This window comes from Loxodonta africana, chromosome 4 (genome assembly GCF_030014295.1).
Source record: "Loxodonta africana isolate mLoxAfr1 chromosome 4, mLoxAfr1.hap2, whole genome shotgun sequence".
Classification (NCBI taxonomy): Eukaryota; Metazoa; Chordata; class Mammalia; order Proboscidea; family Elephantidae; genus Loxodonta; species Loxodonta africana.
In genome coordinates, this window is record NC_087345.1 from 157393606 (window position 1) to 157412327 (window position 18722).

Genomic DNA, 18722 nt, shown 5'->3' on the forward strand with positions numbered 1-18722 from the left:
CAGACTGGGATGGGTTTTGACCCAAGGATATCAACTCTGTACGACTCCTTTAAAGAGACCTGAGCTAGTAAAACTAATTCCTAGTGACTGCATTCACTCCATGAGGGGATGATAGCGGAACTTCATTTTTTAAAGAAATAACTTATTTTGTGATTTAATAAAGTTTTTAAGTGTTAAAGTTACCCATAAAATATATGCCACTCATTTCACTATCCTGCACATTGCACTTATCTATGGTTTTGTGGTGGATTATATGAAATGTTGAATAGTGAGCAGGTTCAGTTCTTAGCTCTTCCACTTACTATCCATGTGGTCATGGAAAAGCCCATTAATCTTTCTCAGCCTCAGTTTTGACAACTGTAAAATGGGGACAAAAATCTCCTCTTATCTCACAGGGTTATTTAGCATTCAAACACAGAAAACAGATGTAAAAATTCCTTCCTAAATAACCATGGATGTGAGTTATTCTGATGTGTTCAGTCAGAGATTTGGTTGCTTTCATTCATTCCATAAATATATTGTGAGTGTTTACTATTCTCTGCCCAGTAAACTGCATAGTGCTCTGGGACTAGGGATATAGCAGTTAAAAAAACAGAAGGAAAATGGGGAGAAGAAGAAGGGAAGAGGAGGAAGTAGGAGAAAAAGAAAAAGAAGAGAGAGAAGGAGAAGAAAACATCCAAACACCCAACCCTCATGGAGTTTAAATTCTACTAGATATAGAACACTTGCCATGATATGTTCTAAAAAAAAAAAAAAACCCGCTGCCTTAGAGTCAAGAATCCAACTTATAGGGACCCTATGAGTCTATGAACAGTCCCGATAGCGGAAGTAAAAGGATTTTTATGTGCACTTGGAAGTCATTAGGTTTTGCAGACAGTTCAAAGTTTATGTACATATACCCTAATGACATTGTTATTGTTGTTGGGTGCTGTCAAGGCGATTTCAGCTTATGGCAACCCCATGTGACGGAGTAGAATTTCACCATAGTTCTTTATGGGAGCAGATCACCAGGCTTTTCTCCTGTGGAGTGGTTGGTTGGGTTCAAACTGCCATTCTTTCAGTTGGCAGCGAGCACGTAACCATCTGCACCACTCTAATGACTAGATAGGAGCCCTGGTGGTGCAGTGGTTAAAGCACTTGGCTGCTTACTGAAAGGTTGACAGTTTGAACCCACCAGCTGCTCCGCAGGAGAAAGATGTGACAATCTGCTTCTGTAAAGATTACAGCCTTGGAAACCATATGGGGCAATTCTACTTTGTCCTACAGAGTTGCTTATGAGTCGGAATCCACCTGAAGGCAAGGGTTTTTGTTTGTTTGTTTGTTTGTTTGTTTGTTTAATGACTAGATTCCTGCAATAATAAGCTGATTATAATAAGCTTTGGGGCCTAAGATTCTCAAAAAGGCTATCTTAATTTTTGGCAGGAGTGTTGAAAAACTATCCTTATCCTCAAATGCCTGACACTTTTTAACGTAAGAAAATAGCCATCTGGAGTAGAGTTTTTTGTGCCCCACACTGGGTCAACCCACCTCAGATCTCAGCTGCCCGTGTGGTGGGCAGTTCTTGTGCTTGCTGACAGTGTCCCACCTCAAGCACCCACCTACTCTCTGCACTCTGCCACACAAATATTTTTTTCTAAGGAAGAATGGGGCAATCCTCTACCAACAGGAATAGGAGTTGGGGGACCAATGCTTCAGTGGCAGGTCCTTCAGAGGGACAATTCTGAGAAGCAGTCCGTGTTGGCTCTTGGAGGGTTCCAGCAGGATAGAGCCCCAGTTAATCATAGGGGCACCCTTTATTGGCTCTTTCACTCTTTCACTCACCCAGTTCTCTCGTTCTTGCTTCCTGGGATCACTACCTAATTAAGACATTAACCCCATATTCCTGCAAACATGTTATTCATGAAAGGCTTTTATCTAATAGTATGAATAGAACAGTGTTGGATACGGGAAAAGATTTAGAAATGTTTGCACAGTGATTTCCCATTCTACCCCAAATCTTAGAATGTGCCAAAGAAAAACAGTCTAAATTCTTACCTCCAGGGAGTCATAGTTGCAGCTTGCATGATACTCCACGTCAAAGTCATGGATGGTGAGCTGAATGCTAGTCCCAGGGGCTGTCTTAATATACCAGATACACTCCTTGTTGGGTGGGTACCTGTTGGGATACCCTGGGCTGCTGAAGGAACCTATGTCGCCAGACAGCTCCCCACCACAACCTGTTAAAAGAGCAAGGCTCTGTCAATTTAAAGTAGGCATCAGCAACTGAAAAAAATTCAAATATTTAACTAATAAAAAGGCAACAGAAAATACCAACAGTTAATTTAGGAGAAAAATCATAAAATTCTAGTAGTCATAATTATATAGTTATAAATCATGGCTACAACTTTTTTCAAAAAGCATCGATTACATTGTTTGGTACAGTAATCCTCAGTTATTCTCATTTCATCAAGTCTCTCATAAATTGCTTTCAAAATGTCATTATAATTTTTATATTTTCTTCATTATATTTCAGTAAGAAGTCTGGATAATGTGAGCAGTGTTGAAGAGTTAATCTCCACATCCCTGGGTCTTCAGTTTTCTTATATATAGGACTACAAGTTTGGGATACATTATTTCTAAATCACCTTCATATTAATGACTAGAATTCTAAGTGCTCAAAAATCATTAGCTTTGTACTAATGGCTGTACAAAAAAAAGATCTGGCCAAAAGCATAATCCATGAAAGAAAAAATATTGATAAGTGAGACTTCATTAAAATTAAAAAAAACATCTACTCTGTGAAAGACACTGTTAAGAGAATGAAAAGGCAAGCTACAGAATAGAAGAAAATCTTTGAAAAGCACATATCTGATAAAGACCTATAACCAAAATAGACAAAGAACTCTTAAAACTCCATAATAGGAAAACAAACTATCTAATTGCAAAATGGGCAAAAGGTCTGAACAGACACTTCACCAAAGAAGATATAGGGATGTCAAATAATCATACGAAAAGATGCTCAACATCATGTGTCGATGGGAACTGAAAATTACAACAGCAGTGAACTATCACTATACACCAATTAAAAAGGCTAAAATCCAAAACCCTGACAACATCAAATGCCAATGAGAATGTGGAGCAACAGGAACTTAAACTCATTGCTAGTGGAATGCATAATGGAACAATCATTTTGGAAGACAGTTTGTCAATTTCTTGCAAAGTTAAACATATGTTTACCATATGACTCAGCAACTGTGCTCTTAGTTATTTACCCAAAAGTTGAAAATTCATCTCCACACAAAGGAACTGCCTACAAAAAGCTGTTTATAGCAGCTTTATTCAAAATTACCTAAAACTAGAAGTAACCAAGATGTTCTTCATTAGGTGAATGAATAAACAAATGGTGGTACATTCACAGAATGGAGTATTACCCAGCAAAATGAGCTACAAAGTCACGAAAGGTCAGGGAGGAGCCTTAAATGCATATTGTTAAGTTACAGAAGCCAGCTTGAAAAATACTATGTGCCATATGATCCCAACTATATGACATTTTGGAAAAGGCAAAACTATAGAAATAGTAAAAAGATCAGTGGTTACCAGGAGTTGGGGTGGGAGGAATAAATAGGTGGAGCCTGGGACATTTTTAGAGCAATGAAACTATTCTCCATAGTACCATAATGGTGGCAACAGGGCATTATGCATTTGTCAAAATCCACAGAACTTCACAACACAAAGAGTGGCCTCTAATGTTTTAGGGACTTTAGTTAGTAATAATGTATTGATACTGGTTTAACAGTTGTAACAAACGTATCACATTAATGCAAGATGCTATAATAGGAGAAACAGTATGCAGGTGAAGGGGGGGGTATATGGAAACTCTTAGTATGTTCTGTGCAATTTTTTTGTAAGCTTAAAACTACTCTAAAAAATAAATTCTATTTTTTAAGAAAGTAAATGATAAATCCTGACCCGGGAACTTATATCTAATTTTTAAAAATCCAGCAAATATGTAAGAAAAAAAAAGTAAAAATATACACGTTCCACCAAATTGATCCCAAAGGAAAAATATGTTGTTGTTGTTGTTGTCAGGTGCCGTTGAGTCGGTTCCAACTCATAGCGGACTTATGCACAACAGAAAGAAACACTGCCCAGTCCTGTGCCATCCTTACAATTGTTGTTATGCTTGAGCTCATTGTTGCAGCCACTGCGTCAATCCACCTCATTGAGGGTCTTCCTCTTTTCCGCTGGCCCTGTACTCTGCCAAGCATGATGTCCTTCTCCAGGGACTCATCCCTCCTGACAACATGTCCAAAGTATGTAAGACACAGTCTCGCCATCCTTGCTTCTAAGGAGCATTCTGGTTGTACTTCTAAGACACATTTGTTCGTTCTTTTGGCAGTCCATGGTATATTCAATATTCTTCGCCAACACCACAATTCGAAGGCATCAACTCTTCTTCGGTCTTCCTTATTCATTGTCCAGCTTTCACATGCATATGACGCTATTGAAAATACCATGGCTTGGGTCAGGCACACCTTAGTCTTCAGGGTGACATCTTTGCTCTTCAACACTTTGAAAAGGTTCTTCGCAGCAGATTTTCCCAGTGCAGTGAATATCTTGATTTCTTGACTGCTGTTTCCATGGCTGTTAATTGTGGATCCAAGTCAAATGAAATCCTTGACAACTTCGATCTTTTCTCCAAGGAAAAATATAGAAGCATATATTTTATTAATGATTATTTTTCATTTCTTTATATCCTTAGAAAGAAATTAAGGCAAGTCATTACAACAATCGAATGTTGCAACATGTATTACCTATTTTAATACCCATAGTAACTACATGAGGTAGGTCTTATTATTGCCTGTATTTCTCAGATGAAAAAATCAGTGCAAACAGAGGTCAAATGGCTTTCCAAAGTTACCTATCTTGTAAGTGGTGGAGCTAAGATGTGAACCCAGGCAGTCTGACTATGCCAGAGTTCTTAACTACTGTACAGGCTCCCAAGCAGTTTATAGGAATTCTGACAGAGATTTCAGTATGGAGAAGGGAGAGAAAACTTTAAGGAAGAAGTAAAATTTGAGGAAAGCATATGAAAAACAAAACAAACAAAAAGATACATTACCGTGTTTCCCACTAACAATTTTTGATGACTATTTATAAATATAAATATATGGAAACCCTGGTGGCTAGTGGTTAAGTGCTATGACTGCTAACCAAAGAGTTAGCAGTTAGAATCCACCAGGCGCTCCGTGGAAACTCTATGGGGCAGTTCTACTCTGTCCTATAGGGTCGCTATGAGTCCGAATCGACTGGACAGCACTGGGTTTGGTTTTTTTTTTTTTAGTTTGGTATATATAAATATGGAAACCCTGGTGGTGTAGTGGCTAAGTGCTACGGCTGCTAAACAAGAGGTCGGCAGTTCAAATCCGCCAGGCACTCTTTGGAAACTTTATGGGGCAGTTTTACTCTGTCCTATAGGGTCGCTATGAGTCAGAATCGACTCGACGGCAGTGGGTTTGGATTTTTATATATATAAATATAAATACATATATATATCCCCCCCAAAAAAAAAAACAAACCTCTTGCCTTCGAGCCGATTCCAACTCATAAAGGCCTTATTGGACAGAGTAGAACTGCCCCACAGGGTTCCCAAGGAGCAGCTGGTGGAGTCCCACTGCCAACCTTTTGGTTAGCAGCCATAGCCCTTAATCACTACACCACCAGGGTTTCCATATACATATATATATATATCTCCCCTGTTAATATTTCTGGGCTTCCTTTTCTAATTTTTCAGAATATTCTTATTGGTTGGTCAGTTCTTCCAAACAACTTCTCTTACTCTGCCACAAGGCTTTTCATGTTTAAAAACAATGGCGTCTCCTCACTCCCCTACAAATAAATGTGCACTTTTACATCAATGAAATTAAACTATCATAACTTACAAAGTAAGGTACTAGATCTGAGATCTACTATCACCGTAGGCAAATTTCTCCTGGATGATGATTTTTTTTAAGTTACCAAAAGGAAAAAAAAATTCTCCATACGTTTACAGAATCCTCACTTAATTGAAAAGGCTGCTGAGGAGAATACGAAGAAGAATCTTAGTTTGCCAAATAAATCTGATTCCGGTTCAAAATGCTGTCATCTTTCCTGCATCCATTTGAAAACATCTGCATTTTCAAACTTTAAGTTTGTTGCGCAGGACAATATCTTTCATGTGTCCTATAAAGTTCCTACTTTTATTTCAGTTAAATTAAAGCCCTATGAAAATGTGGTTTAAAATGAGCTGTGCTGACATTGTTTATAGTTTGTGGTGAATGTTAAAAAAAAAAAAAAGACCTAAAGCCATAAAAGATTAGAAAATATTTTTCTGACTATAAAAACACATGGAAAATATTCCTGAAGCCAAAATCAGCAGAGATAGTACACATTCTCAGTACCACCGTACAACCCCGGGGAGCGTTGCCCACAGTGCATTCCACAGAACAACACTCCCTGGGGTTGTACAACTTGGTGGTCCACAGAAATCATGTTAAGATATACCACCTTTCGCTAAAATACATTATAGGTAAGCAAAGTCATTGTTATCCTGATATATATATGGAACCCTGGTGACTCAGTGGTTAAGAGTTCAGGCTGCTAACCAAAAGTTCAACAGTTCAAATCCACCATCTGCTCCTTGGGAACCCCATGGGGCATGCAGTTCTACTCTGTCCTACAGAGTCGTTATGAGTTGTTTTTGAGTCTACATATATATATGCCAAACCAAAACCAAACCCATTGCCGTCGAGTTGATTCCAACTCATAGCGACCCTATAGAACAGAGTAGAACTGCCCCCTAGGGTTTCCAAGGAGCACCTGGTGGATTCGAACTGCTGACCTTTTGGTTAGCAGCAGTAGCTCTTAACCACTATGCCACCAGGGTTTTCAGGCATATGTATAAGCGTATATATATATGTGTATATATATATTTGTGTGTATATGTATATATACATACATAATTTGCTGCTGACATTTTCAGCTTATATGGTTCTTGATATCAGTTGTATTACATCAATAATCAAATGAAAAAATCTTTTGCAGAAAATAACTTTGTTGGCCATATGACATACAATAGAACAAAGAAATGGAAGTTTGGACATCTCACCTCTGCATTTTTATTTAGCTTCAGTTCATCAGACAATCTAATTCTATTTTTTAAATCACAGTTTATTTATCTAAAAATCTGTGTAACATTTTTTCCATTGTCTTTTCCAATTGTTTTATGTTTCCTTGTAAATTCCTTTGCAAATAACAGGATACTAATATTTTTTTTTTTTTTAATACCCTTAAGCTAGTCACTGTCAACTGGAACGGTAACATCAGATTCTTGGCACTCAGTGATGCTTTGAAAAATTACAGCACTGATGTTGTTTATCCACTTACAACTCTGGAGACTCACAGTGTGTACTTCTTCCCAAGATTTAAAATCTACAATAAACAACATTTGTAATTTAAAAAAAAAAAAGCACCATTTTTATTTTTAGGTATGTCATGGTCTGTTCTCAAAAATAGCACTTATGTGTATCTTTTCAAGAGAAATTAAAATTTAAAAATCAATTTAAATCAAAAGTGATACACTATTGGGGAAAAATACGCGTGTGATTGTGAGAAACACAATGAGACCGTTAAAGCTTGAAAACTCTTTAAGGTTTTCTTTTTCTTCTTCGTGCCATCACTGTCTCTGAGGTTTAACATATTAACAGGTTACAAATGTGATTTAAAAGTTTGCATCGGGTGCAAAATAGAATGTATCCATTTAGTGGTGTTTTATGGTCAAAACTACAAAGTACTGAAAAATAAAGTGAATTCCTATAATTATGGTAGAAATTTAACTCCATCTTTGTTTTTCTAAATTGTGAAGAGTAAGAATATTTTACCAATTCCATTAATTCATTCATTTGATAAGTATTTCTTGAGTACATGCCATAGTATAGGTAGTGCTGTAGAAGCCAGGTGCATTTTAAAGTCTCTAGATAAATGGGTTTTCTCTTTTTAAAACAAAAGTCTTATTACCCATGTGCCCTCATGAGAGTCATTACATTATTTTTGCTTTTTCCTTCAGTTTGCAAAGGTTAATTTCAAAAAGTTCCATTTTGAAAAAACAATCAGTGAATTCTGATTGTTAATTGGTGGAGAATTACAAATAAAAATAAGTCATCATATTCAGTTGCTAAACAATATTTATAAATCTCTTAGTTTGGGAAATACAGCATTAGCCTAATTCTCCTCTAGTACTAATTTCTAATCAATGCACAGATGAGAGCTTTTAATCAGCATTTAGCCAGTGATGCTACCATTTCCTTGGTGTCATTTTTTTCTCCTAGATTTTGAGAACTTTTGACCAGTCTGTAATTTGTATTAGGCAAAAGGGAATGTGTCAAAATATGTATTTTTTAAAATGAAAAGGATGATATCTATTTTTTTTTTATGCTTTCTTACATTGACAAGGGAAATACACTCACCAGAAAATTAGGAAAATTTCTGTTAACCAAAAACTTTAAATATGCAATAGTTCTTTACTTAAGAAATTCAAGCTGTCATTAGGTTAACATGTTAAAACATGACTTTGGAATTGTGTAATTACAGATAAAAATGAATAATCATGAACTGACAGCAAAAGTTGAGATTTTTTTAAGTATAAATGAAAGTAAACAAGAAATACAATTCACTTTAAGAGGTAGAGATTTTTTTTAAAGGAATATATACTGTGAGTTTTTAAATTATATTTGTGGATTGCTGTCCACTTAATTAGTTATGAAAAAAAGGAGAGAGTCACAATAGAGGGAATACAATTTAGAACCCATATTAACACATAACATCCCATTGTCAGCCAAAAGAAATATCAGGACAATAAAAACATCTTATTGCCTGTAATTCTAAAGAGAAACATGCTCAAAATGCTGAAATGAATCTGAAGCTGAATACTTCAGTTCTGCCTCATCAACAATTACTTGTTCATATCAGCTAGCAAGGAAACCCTGGTGGTGTAGTGGTTAAGTGCTACGGCTGCTAACCAAAGGGTCAGCAGTTCGAATCCACCAGGCGCCCCTTGGGAACTCTATGGGGCAGTTCTACTCTGTCCTTACACGGTCACTGTGAGTCGGAATCGACTCGAGAGCACTGGGTTTGGGTTTATCAGGTAGCAAAGTTGTTCATTTTATTTGATTTGCTACTTCTGTACCGCCTGTGGTATAGAGGGCATTTTGTATTATTTTGTTTTTTTAAAGGTTGTGGATTTCAAAAATACACTTATTTGGTAAGCTGCTTCACCTGTGTAGTTGTTATCAGTGTTGCTGATGTCTGATACAAACAAACTGCATAAACTCAGTTACAAGTTTCCTCATTTCCTTTCCTATTAAATTTATTTTAGGACAGGAAGGGGAAAAAAAGTGTTTTGTTCAGTGAACAATTTCTCTTGAAGCGTGGACTTTAGAGCTTGGCAATCTGTTACTGAAATACAGATTCTTCTGAACAAAAGTCATTGAATCTGTTTCCAAATTCATCCACCCATTTTGGTGATGGGAACAGTAAGGCTTCTGGAAAATCTCAGGTGTCTGCATTTCATTTAGAATGGCAATAAAGGTACAGACACACCTGCAAATGGTAAAACTTAAACAAAACTGCTGGAAAAAACACAGTTTGGCAGGCTCTGATTTTTATGGATTGAATTGTGTTCCCCCAAAACGTGTGTTGGAATCTTACCCCTCTCCCTGTGGATGTAATCCCATCTGTGAATAGTGTTTTCTTTGTTATGTTAATGATGCCATATCAGCATAGAGTGTGTCTTAAACCTAATGACTTTCGAGATATAAAAAGGGCAGAGTAGACACCCAGAGAAGTAAGCATAAAGGGGGACAAGATAGATGCCATGTGGAGATCTCCAAGAAGCTGAAACAAGAATTTTGCCCCAGAGCAAACAGAGAAAGAGAGACTTCCCCTAGAGCCAGTACGCTAAATTCAGACTTCTGGTCTTCTAAACCATAAGAAAATAAATTTCTGTTTGTTAAAGCCACCCACTTGTGGTACTTCTGCTACAGCCACACTAGATAACTAAGATAGAGGCTATGCAATAATTTAGAAAACCATGTCATTATCAGTAATGTCTGTGCATTTGAGTGTGACTTTGGCAAGCCTGGAAATGAGAGAAGTTATATCAACCAAAAAACCAAACCCGTTGTCATCAAGATGTTTCTAACTCATTGCAACTCTATGCGTTAAAGAGTAAAACCACTCCATAGGATTTTCCTGGCGTAATATTTACAGAAGCAGATCACCAGGCCTTTCTTCCACAGCTCTGTTGTGTGGGTTCGAACTGCCAACCTTTAGGTTAGTAGTCTGGTGCAAACTTTTTGTACCACTCAGGGACTGACCAGTTAGCAACCAATAGCTAAAAAAAAACATAATGTACAAGATGATACTTAGACTGCCATATCCTCTTCATCATCATGTTAGCTGTCTGGTTGAATAAATAATAAAATATCAGTAATCTAAAATAGAGGAGCCTGGGTAGTACTAGCAGTTTGCCATCAGTTGTTAACCCAAAGGTTGGCAGTTCAAACCCCCCAGCAGCTCCATGGAAGAAATGGCCTTGAAATCTGCTTTCATAAAGATTGCAGCCAAGAAAACCCTAAGGAGCAGTTCCTTTTTGTGACATGTGGTCGCCATGAGTTGGGGGCTGACTCAATGGCAGCTAACAGTAACAATCTACAACAGATGGCAATGATCTAGAAAAGCATTTTAAAGGTCTTCGTAAAGAAAACAATCATATGGTGAAAATACCAACCGAGGAGTGAACAATGGAGTGATGAATGAAGAGTTTTGAGAGTTCCATATTGAGGAAAACTAGAGTTAGAGATAATGACTCTTTGCACCGAATTGGCAAGAGAAGGTTTTCATGGAGGAGACATGATCTCCAAACTGCTTGATTTTGCATGGCAGCAAAATGTTTGGAAACAGTATAGCACACTGGGTAGAGCATGGGTTGTGGAATAAGACAAAATGGGTTCTGATACCAGCTGTGTTACTTCTTAGACACTCTTTACCACAGTGTCTTTAATCCTCAGTTTTCTCATCTGTAATAGATTTAACTCATCGGGTCATTGTATAGGTTAAATGAAATAATCAAAGTAAGGTGTTCAGTTAAGTGTTTTGCACACGATAATCACTCTATAAATGCAGTGTATTATATTTTAACAAGAGTTTATCCAGATAGGAGATGAGTTTAAAGAAAGACTTGGAGCTAGGAGAGGAATTACTTGCTAAAGAGCCATCGTGAATAGAGAAGAGTTAAGAAATGAGTTGTTCACTAAGCCACGATAACTTTATTGTGATAAATAAATAACTACTTGTTTGGTAACCCGTTGCTTTCAAGTCAATTTCGACTCATAGCAACCCTTTAGGACAGAGGAAAACTGCCCCAATAGTGTTTCAGAGGAGCAGCTGGTAGATTTGAACTGCTGACCTTTTGGTTAGCAGCCATAGTTCTTAACCACTCTGCCATCAGGGCTCCATTTGTATGGTAGTTGCATGATAAACCACAGTAACTACCTGTATGGTAGTTCACAGTTTTCAAAGTGCTTTTAATAAGCACATTATCACATTTGAAGTTCATAATAACTCTCGAAGGTAGGCAAGAATGATAATATCAGGCCCAGAAAAGCGATGTGAGGCTCAAGAGGCTATAGGACTTGCTCGTGCTCACATAGTGAATTGCCGATCTGCTGCCAAAACCCAGATACTCTGACCCCTGGTCCTGTGTTCTCTTCTCCATGCCTGGTTGAGTACTTCAGCCCTGAGGCACTGCAATGGCGTTGCTGAATACTGCCCTATTACTGTTCTGTCCAACTACTGAGGAAAAAAATCACCATAGCAATCTGGAAAATAAAAATCTTTTCATTTACTTTGAGGCAAATCTAACAAAATCCAATATATTAATGAATATCATTAGACATCAGCTGAACTGTAATAAAGTAATGTTCTGAGGAGAATCGTATGTTTTTCAGTTTTAATTAGTTAATCTTTACAAAACTTTTAGGACTGGCGACTGATAATCTATTTGATTTTATTTTCCTCCAAACTCCCAGTCATCAGCTGAAAGGAAGTGCTTACCTTATCAGCAGGAAGCATGTTGACTTACTGAAGTCACAACATGGAAGAGTTAAAAGCTGTTCCTAAGCCTCCCTACTTGTGTAGATAATTTTTTAAAGTTTTCATAAAAGGACTTTGATAACACGTTTTGTTTTTGTCCAAAACAAGCTATGAGTTATAAAATCTCAGAACAAAAAAATTCAGAATAATCTCCCATGCATGGTCTGTCTTCAACCTGGGTTTCTTTTTGTTTTGTTTTGTTCTAATAAAGGGGCTTTAATAAACGGCAAATCTGCAATGAAACAGCTAAAAGGAATCAGAAGCACAAGGTTTAAAAAGTATATTCTGCATCGCCCTACGATTGCCCAGATGTAGCCAACTCTTAATATTTGACATTTTCCTGAAACTATGTTCAATAAACCGATAGTATCAGGAAGGGGTTCAGCTTTAAACCCCACCAAGGCTGGAAGAAAAGGAATAGAGAACTGACCCAAAGAAGACATCCTTATACCCTTATCCTCTAACTTCTGAAGGTATCTCCTGAGAAATCAGTGGTGGATGCTAAAAAGAGGCCAAAAAGCTAAAGTATTGTTAAAGAGAATAAATGATGATGCCCCATCTTTCACTAAAATGATAAATTTATATTGCAAGAGTTTTGTATCATTTAAAAATAAAAACTCACTTGTTTCTGTACTACCTTGAAGTGTGTCTCATAGGTAAGGCCAATACCACTTTGTCATGTAAAAACGCAGCATGTGGAGGGACAGGGGTCAGTAGGAGAAGTTACTGATGTGGATTCAGTTGGTGGGGCATGTATGACATGAACCGGTAACTAAGAGCTCAGAGTTTGGGGGGAGATCCAAACCTAGGCAAGGTGAGATATTTCTTGGAGTATATATTTGTTGCCCAGGTCTCACTTCCAACATATCTATGAGATATGCAATATTGTAATTAAAGGGATTTTAAACAGAAAATTTTAGGTCATTGGAGGTGTGGGATAAAGAGAAATACCAACTCTTTTAAGATGGCCAGAGTGGTCCAAAGGTGACTGTGGCATGTAATCAGGACTGCAAATGGTCAGCATCTCCTGACTTGATTTTACCATTTAACTCTCCAGCAGTCTAAAGGTGTATGCCACTCTCCTGGGAAAGAGAAGAAAGGCAAAGGATAGGTATCTGTCCTACTAAGAGAGAAGACTAAAACCAGATTATTCGTCTTCTCTGAAAACAAGGTCAAGTGTGAAGTCCCTGGAATTCATAAGGGCCTGACCTTAAGAATTTGCAGATAACTTTTCTGAGAAAGCTGTGGGTCAACATGTAGTCTGTGAGGCCAGAGACAGAAGCTGGAATAATTGCGAGATGAAATCAGAAAACAAAATCAAGTAACATAAAGGCCAGGGAATGTGAAATTCCCCTGAGAAAAAGGAAGGAGAAAGAAGACAAAACGAAAGAAGAAGACAGAGTATGATGACTCAAGGAGAGGAGAAAACTGTCAAAAGCTACAGAATCCCCCTGTTGAATGGAAAAATGTCCCTGCAAAAAAATCATGCCCTCCTTATCCCCCCTCCCCCGAATCTGTGAATCTAACCTTATTCAGAATTAAGGTATTTGCAGATGGAATCGATTAAGATGAGGTCATACTGGCTTAGGGAGGACCCTAAACACAGTGACTGGTGGCCTTACAAGAAGAGAGAAGTTTGGACACGGGCACACAGAAGAAAGATGGTCATGTGAAGACGGATGCAGAGATTGGAGTTATGTTGCCACAAGCCAAGAACTACCAGCAACCACCAGAACCCAGGAAGAAGCAAGGAGGGATCCTCCCCCAAAACCTTCAGATTTATAGTCTCCAGAACTGAGAGAAAATACATTTCTGTTGTCTTAAGCCACCCATTTTGTGTACTTTGATACATCAGCCCTAAAAAACAAACGTGGGTCTTTTCTTTTCCCAATAATCAAGATGGCCAAACTTGCAGACAGGTACCAAATGGCAACAACTATAAGAGTAACATCTGAAGGCCTTATGGGTTTGTAAGCTGTCCTTACTCAATCTTGTATTAATTACTTCATGTTTATCATATTAATGTTTAGGAGATGGTCGGTCAGAGATAAGGTTAGAAGATAGACAGTCTACTGTTGAGAAAACCAAAGACAAAAACAGGGGTAGGCACCACATCAGGACACAGCGAACCTAAGAACTAAGGAGTGAAACCATACTTTTTTTTAGCTTTGGAGGCTCAGTAAGCTTTAGAAAGTTTCATCTTCCATAAGGACTTCATCCCAGTCCCACAGTTCGTGATAATCCATTTTATCTAACTTTGCCCTGTTTGACCTGATTGATTTCCACACAGCAACGGATATGGACTGACATGATCTGTTTTCAATGGCAGGGACCAAAAAAAAAAAAAGCATAAGAATAAGGACATCATATGAAGGAATGACTCGGAAAATAGATACAAGGAGTTCAAAATCAATGTTGTCCATACCTGTAAAATGACTTTAAAATTACTGTACGAGATGCCAAATGAATTTTCAAAATTAAGATTATCACAGCCATCTGACTGCCTGAGATGTTCTGAATTCCAATATTGAAGTGTTTTGCCTTAGGACATGATTAAAGAGAAATGAATCTGATATAACCATATTTTCAAAGTTTTCACATAATACAAATTTTAATTTCCTGTATGTACGTGGATAAAATCTTTCATTTTAACCCAGAGAAGTGTAGACAACCTTGTCATCTTTTCATTTTAATTAACTATACCCCATTTTCCTTCTGATCTACTCATTCTAACCAAATTTAAAAATGGTTTCCCAGTAGAAATTCATTGCAAACAATTCTTCAGGAGAAATCAGTCTCTCTCTCTTGGACATTTTTGGAATTATTGAAAATTTCTTAACAAAATAGTATACAAGTATCTGCCACGGAAATTAAATGAGACCAAGGCGACTGGACTAATTTCCCCTGAAATAAGTAACCATGCCTAAGACTACTAACAGCTCCTTTACGAAATCCCAAACAGGCAAAAACCTTGGAAAAGTACTCTCTTTATGCGATTTCCAAGTTCAACACTCATACCCTTATTTAGAAGCATTCATTCTAACCACCCCCCCCCTTTTTTTTTTCAATTTCATTATTTTGGAACACAGTGCTCTTCCAGGCAAAGGGTCAGGGAACCTCCCTCCAGGGCTCCACCTCACTGGCTCTCCCCAATTCCTTGCCTCACCTTTCCCCCTACCAGCAACCTTTCCTCTACAGGGAGGTTACTCAACACGGACAAAGAGACAATGTGGGCGGCACCATTCCGATGGTGGTGGTGTCCTCTGACCCCATGCTCTGTCCGAACCTGAGCCACAAGATTGTTATGTGTGATTATGATATCCTGGAGTGCAGGAACCTCTCAGGGCAAATGCTGCAGGCAGTCAGCCTAGGTCCTTAGCTTACAGGAGAGGAGCTGCTCTCTGAAACTGTCCCTAAATTAACCAAACCCTAATGTGCCCCACCCCTCCCCTCACTCTCTACCCTCAATCAAGCCACTCCTGTCTGGGTGTAGCTATCCTTCACCCTTCATCTGCCAAAGATTCTAACCTCAGTTGAATATAACTCCTCCCCTTCGTAAACTAGCTTGCGTAACTAAGTCGTGGTCACAGACTAGATGGTCTCAGCAGTTCCTCCCAGCTCGAAGCTTATGATTCCATCAGCCACGTGTAGCAACTTCAGAAGAAGCAGGCTTTATAAATGAGTAATAACGCAGACATTGTGTTGAAAGATAAATACCATCAGCTATTTTGAACTAGCCGTTTGCCAAGCAAATGAGCCCCCTCCCCGCCCCGCCACACACACACACTTTACTGCGGCATGCGTCTGAAGAAGGAATTGTGTAATTCAATGGGGAGCCCCTGGAACCAGAACAGTATTTCCTTGGGAAAGACTGCAAAAATTTCTTTAAAAAGATTTCTTATCCTCAATGGAAATTTAATTATGCAATCACCTACTTAAGCTCTGACCACCGTTGCACTGCAGAATCTTTCAATCTTCCTTGCAGTGAACGTTGCTGGGGAGAAGCACAGCACAGTTATTTAAAACGCCGGCTTTGGAGTTAGACACCACACCCCTGAGTCCCAATGCCATCACATATTAGACTTGTGAGTTTGGACAGGCTACTTAATTTCTCTGAGCTTTCTTCCTCAGTTTTCTAATCCGTAATATGGGGACAATGATGATAATTTCAGAAAATTATTGGGAGGAGATATAAGATTTTTAAAGCACTAATTAAAGTGCCTAAGACATGGTAAGGGTCGTTGTTTTAAATGATCAAAACAACAACAACAGTAATCTTAAGCGAGATGTCAATTAAATCAATTCAATAAGCACGTTGCTGTAAAAAGTTAGCATAGTGCACTTAGGAAAACAGCTTGCGGGGAGAGGGCTCAGCAGAAACGTGGAAGGCGCATGTTATTTTCGTAAAACTACCGCCTATTTTCATTCACTCTTTTATATGTTTTTCATCATAAAGAATATCTTAAAATAAATTTAAAATTACATGTAGGTGATAAAACCTATGCTATTTAGCCTATGAGTAGTCTGTATAATTAGAAGGAGAAAAAAATCCGGGACAAAGTATATAAATGTCTTTATTAGTGAATATAAAATTCTACAAACTCTTGTAAAATATAGTCACTATCCTACCCCAGAGATTCATTATTTGCTTTGTGAGACAATGCCAGAGACGTTTTGTCTGGCTTCTGTTTCTCTGAGTACACAGTGGCATACACATAAAAAATGTCCTTGGATACGTAATGTTAGAGACAAATATAGCAATATTTATGTAAATGCTCAAAAAACAGAAAACCCTGAGGACGAAATTTAATGTTTTACACTGAACGTCGTGTTTGTTCTGTGTCGGTTTAGTCATTTTGGGCTGCTATAAAATTTGAAACTGCGAAAAATAAAATGTGTGGTTTCTCTTTTCGTGTTGTACAAAAGAAAGCGTGGAATCCCCTGGAAAGTATGTGCAATATCTATCAGAGATGGTGTTGCTAGGGAACCAGAGCACAAATAGAAGGTTCAAGAAAGCCCTTCCTTTGGCCAAATCTCAAGGACTGTGTTACAAATTGTGCAATATATGATTTGGGAAGGTCATGGTTGTTTGAGGGTTATTTTTTTCCTTTCATAACTATTCCACAGAGTGGCAGCGGAAATAGAATTCAAACTTTCTCAAACAGTAGTCACGTGGGAATTGGGATGCAAGACTCTTACTAAGCCCTTGCTGGTTACAAAACTAAGAGCCAACATTAAATGAAGGTCAACTCTGTGTATGTGTGTTTACTATTGTAGTCAAGGAGGAGAATGGCAAGATTCAGCTTTTCCACTCATTCTGAAGTGCATATGTCTACTGCTACTTCTGATTACTGAGACCCAGCTGAAAAAGCTCTGAAACCACCTGCACGATTTTCTTAGCAAATTATTATTTCAATTTTACAAATAGGAGTTAATTTGTAAACCTACTTTTCCTAAACAAGCATGGCCCATTAAAAACTTCTTAGCGAAAGAGATGTAACTGAGATTTTTGCCATAAACTAAAATCAGATACAGTACAAGAGTGCAGAAACCTGGCCCTGGATTCTACACTAAGATGGCATTCATTTTCAGTTCTCTTGTTTAACCCAGAAAAAAGCCCAGTGCCTCATGTTTAGAAACCCTAAAAGTATCACCTAGACAAGAGTGCAAAATACTAAATAAGCTGAAATGGCCATGATAAGCAGGACAAGATACAGCATGTATAAACGTGAAGGAAAGTCTAGTTACTATTTAGGGAAATAACTTTTAACTTAAACTGAAATAATGGTTTTTAAAAGCTTGTTTTTTGCTTAAATTTCTAACTGAATGGGATTTATCTTATATCACACTATAATTATAAAATAATCACAGAATGCTCTGTTTTTACTCATTTATCTTTACCCAGAAGTTGTTTAGAGACTTACTGAACAAAAGTTGCATTCTTGATCATAAATGAGGGTGCTTTAGAGTCAGACTGGGACAGGTGCTTTACCACCTCTCTCTGTGAAATTTCATCTGTCACAGCCTACCAGGAAGTGACACTGTGAAACCAACCCCGTCACCAGTAGAGAAAGGTCTCACTCTGAGATCAGGCCCAGGCATCCCCAGCCTTGCAGGCATGCACTGGAATCTTTGCTGACCACAGTTCATAAAATCACTTTTAGTGTGAGCCTCATACCTCCACATTGTTGTGAATTTCCGTATCATGCAGGAGCAAGGCTCAAGACAGAAAGAGAATAATCTTCCAAAAATAAAAAGGGTTCTAAAATCATTTTCAAGCATGCAAAGTAGTAATGATTCTGCATGTTAAAATTATAACTTCTCTGGTTATTGAAATTGAGAGTCATTGAAATAAGAAAGGGAATGAGGCAATTGGTGTAATTTTTTGTGTCGGTATTTATCACAGTGCTAACAACATCGTCTCTACGAGTTGGAATCGACTCGACAGCAGTGGATTTTTTTTTTTTGGTTTTAACAACATCTTCCTTCAGTATCTTTGTTGAGGATCCATTAGAGCTTTTTTCAGCTCAATTTCTCATACAAAAATTTATACA

The 18722-nt window shown here is 37.9% G+C and overlaps 1 protein-coding gene across 1 annotated transcript in view; it reads right to left on the reverse strand.

The window, feature by feature from the left end:
- Nucleotides 1-18722, reverse strand: part of CUBN (cubilin) — a gene marked incomplete at its 5' end in the record, with an annotated part of 354010 nt that overhangs the window by 169536 nt on the left and 165752 nt on the right. The window contains one exon of the mRNA XM_003410564.3: nt 2035-2216. Coding sequence (XP_003410612.3) covers nt 2035-2216 — 182 coding nt within the window. The remainder of the gene's footprint in view (nt 1-2034; nt 2217-18722) is intronic.